Raw genomic sequence first — 2,780 nt, forward strand, 5'->3', positions numbered from 1 at the left:
GATCGACGTGGAGGGAGAGAAGGCAGAAATGGTGGGAGGATAGGGAGGACCCAAGAGGAGAGGAAAGGTCCGGATTGGGAGAAGGGTCAGCCCAGACACACCGAATGGTTTCAGGCGTTTCGACGCATCAGCAGTATGATGATAGAGACCGAGAGTTGGAGCGGTTGAGCAGATTGGTAATGGATTTGGAGCTAGAAGCAAGGGGTCGGTGCCAAGAAAGGAATCGCAACCCCCAGAAAAGGAGAAATCGGGGCGAGGAGGGCTCCAGCCGATCTGGTACGCAACGATTCCGAGACCGATCACGCTCTCAAGAGTCACATCGGCACTCCCGGGAACCACGTCATCGACGGGACCGTTCACGGTCGCATGGATACGATGACCGAGGATCATAATCGCCGGAGGAACGGCAGCACCACAATGCCGCCATGGATGCCATGAGCCGAGCCTTGCGGATGGCAGCCCGGTCTCCATTCTCTGATGAGATTGAACGGGCCCCTATGCCGAGCAGATTCACGCGACCGCCATTCAATTCCTATGAGGGGAGGACAGACCCCGTGGAGCATGTCAGTCATTACATCCACATGATGTCTTTGCATGCACACAATGATGCATTGATGTGTAAAGTATTCCCCTCTAGTCTCGGCTCAACGGCCCTGAGATGGTTCAATGGGTTACGGAAAGGCTCCATACATAACTTTGCCGAGCTGATTCAAGAGTTCGGCAGTAGATTCGTGACATGCAGCCGAGTGCAACAGCCGGTTGACGCGCTACTTTCCATGAAGATGAGGGTCGGGGAAACCCTTCGGAGTTATGCCAGTAGATACTGGGAACTCTACAACGAGATTGGTGGAGGGAACGAGAAAATTGTGACCAGCACCTTCAGGATGGGGCTCCCCGAAGACTCTGAATTACGGGAGTCATTGACGAAAAGACCCTCTGAGGATATGAGGCAACTGATGAGATGCATAGAGGAGTACAAACGCCTGGAGGACGACCGGCTGCAGAGCAGGGGGAAAGCTCCATTAATTGGGAGATCTCGGCAAGGCGTTTTGCCGACAAAAACAAAAAAAGACTTCAGAATGCAGGAACCAGAGGTGTAAATCGAAGGGGTTAATGTGGCGTTTAAAGAGCCCGTGCACAAAATCTTGGAGCGGATCAAGAATGAGTCATTCTTTAGGTGGCCAAACAAAATGGGGGGCGACCTGTCTCGAAGGAACCAAAACCTATACTGCACCTATCACAGAGACAAAGGACACATCACCGAGCAGTGTCGGGTATTAAAAGATCATCTCGGGCAGCTAGTAAAGGCAGGGTACCTGAAAGAGTTTGTAGTAGGCTCCACTGACCGAGAAGCCGGACAGGGCGTCCAACAGAAAAGGAACCCCTTCCCGCCTCTACTGGGGGTAATCGAAGTCATCCATGCTACACCAAGAGGAACAGCAGCAGCAAAAAGGGTATTGACGATGGCTTGCACGGGAGGAGAATCAGCCGAGAAGAAGAAGAAAGTTGGACGGCTGACCATCTCGTTCGGAGAAGACGATTTGGAAGGAACGGTCCAACCTCACGGCGATACTTTGGTGGTGACGGCCCGGACAGGCGGGTTCCTGGTGAAGAGGGTAATGATTGATTAAGGGAGCGGGGCTGACGTCATGTACCCAGATCTCTTCGAAGGGCTCGGATTAAAGACCCAGGATTTGGCGAAGTATGACACGCCGCTGGTCTCATTTGACGGGAGAGTCGTAATTCCCGATGGACAAATCTCTCTCCCGGTAGACATGGAAGGTAAGGGAGTTATAGTTACCTTCATAGTAGTCCGATCATTCTCGCCGTGCACCGCAATCCTGGGGAGGCCGTGGATTCACGCCATGAAGGCTGTTCCGTCCACCCTCCACGTGAAAGTAAAATTTCCTATTGAGTATGGAGTTGCCGAGGTGAGGGGGAACCAACAAGTGGCGAGGCAGTGCCTTGTCGCCGCGGTTAGATGGAAAAATGAACAGCTCGGACAAGCTGAGCAGGTCGAGAAAGAAACTTCATAGCAATTACAGAGACCCTGAGGGGAAACAGGGGCGGACGTGGCCGATGAGGTATTGAAGGTTAGAATTCTTCCAGATACTGACAGGTATTTCCAGATAGGCACAAGCATGAATGACCGGGAAAGGGTAGAGATGTTGTTGTTCCTTTTGCAGAACGTAAATGTTTTCGCATGGAACCCATATGAAGTGCCCGGCGTAGATCCCGAGTTCATTGTCCACAAACTCAACGTGGACCCATCATTTCCCCCGAAGAAGCAGAAACTGAGAAGAGCATCAAAAGAACACGTCGATGCAGTAAACCTGGAGGTCCAGCGGCTGAAGGAGGCCGGAGTCATAAAAGAAATATTCTTCCCGAGATGGCTAGCAAACACTGTCGTAGTGAAGAAGAAGAACGGCAAATGGAGAGTTTGTGTGGACTTCACAGACTTGAACAGGGTGTGTCCCAAGGACCCATTCCAATGCCCAAGATTGATCAACTAGTAGACGCCACGTATGGGCACCCGAGGATGAGCTTCCTGGACGCCTTCCAAGACTACCACCAGATTGCCTTGGCGGCCGAGGACCGAGAAAAGACAGCATTTATATCCCCGAATGCAAACTATCACTACGAGGTCATGCCGTTTGGATTGAAGAACGCTGGAGCCACGTACCAGCGAATGATGACGAGAATGTTCTGAGAAAAAATTGGATGCACGGTTGAAGTTTATATTGACGACATGGTGGTAAAAAGCAGAAAAGAGTCACAGC

General features: G+C 51.6%; 1 protein-coding gene across 1 annotated transcript; it reads left to right on the forward strand.

Moving 5' to 3' along the window:
* The first annotated feature begins 1,190 nt into the window (after positions 1-1,190).
* LOC115956620 lies at positions 1,191-1,631 on the forward strand. Its single transcript, XM_031074941.1, has one exon. The coding sequence runs from the start codon at positions 1,191-1,193 to the stop codon at positions 1,629-1,631; it is 441 nt and encodes a 146-aa protein (XP_030930801.1).
* The last annotated feature ends 1,149 nt before the right edge of the window (positions 1,632-2,780 follow it).

The sequence above is a fragment of the Quercus lobata genome, chromosome 8, assembly GCF_001633185.2.
Source record: "Quercus lobata isolate SW786 chromosome 8, ValleyOak3.0 Primary Assembly, whole genome shotgun sequence".
In the NCBI taxonomy this organism is placed as follows: domain Eukaryota; kingdom Viridiplantae; phylum Streptophyta; class Magnoliopsida; order Fagales; family Fagaceae; genus Quercus; species Quercus lobata.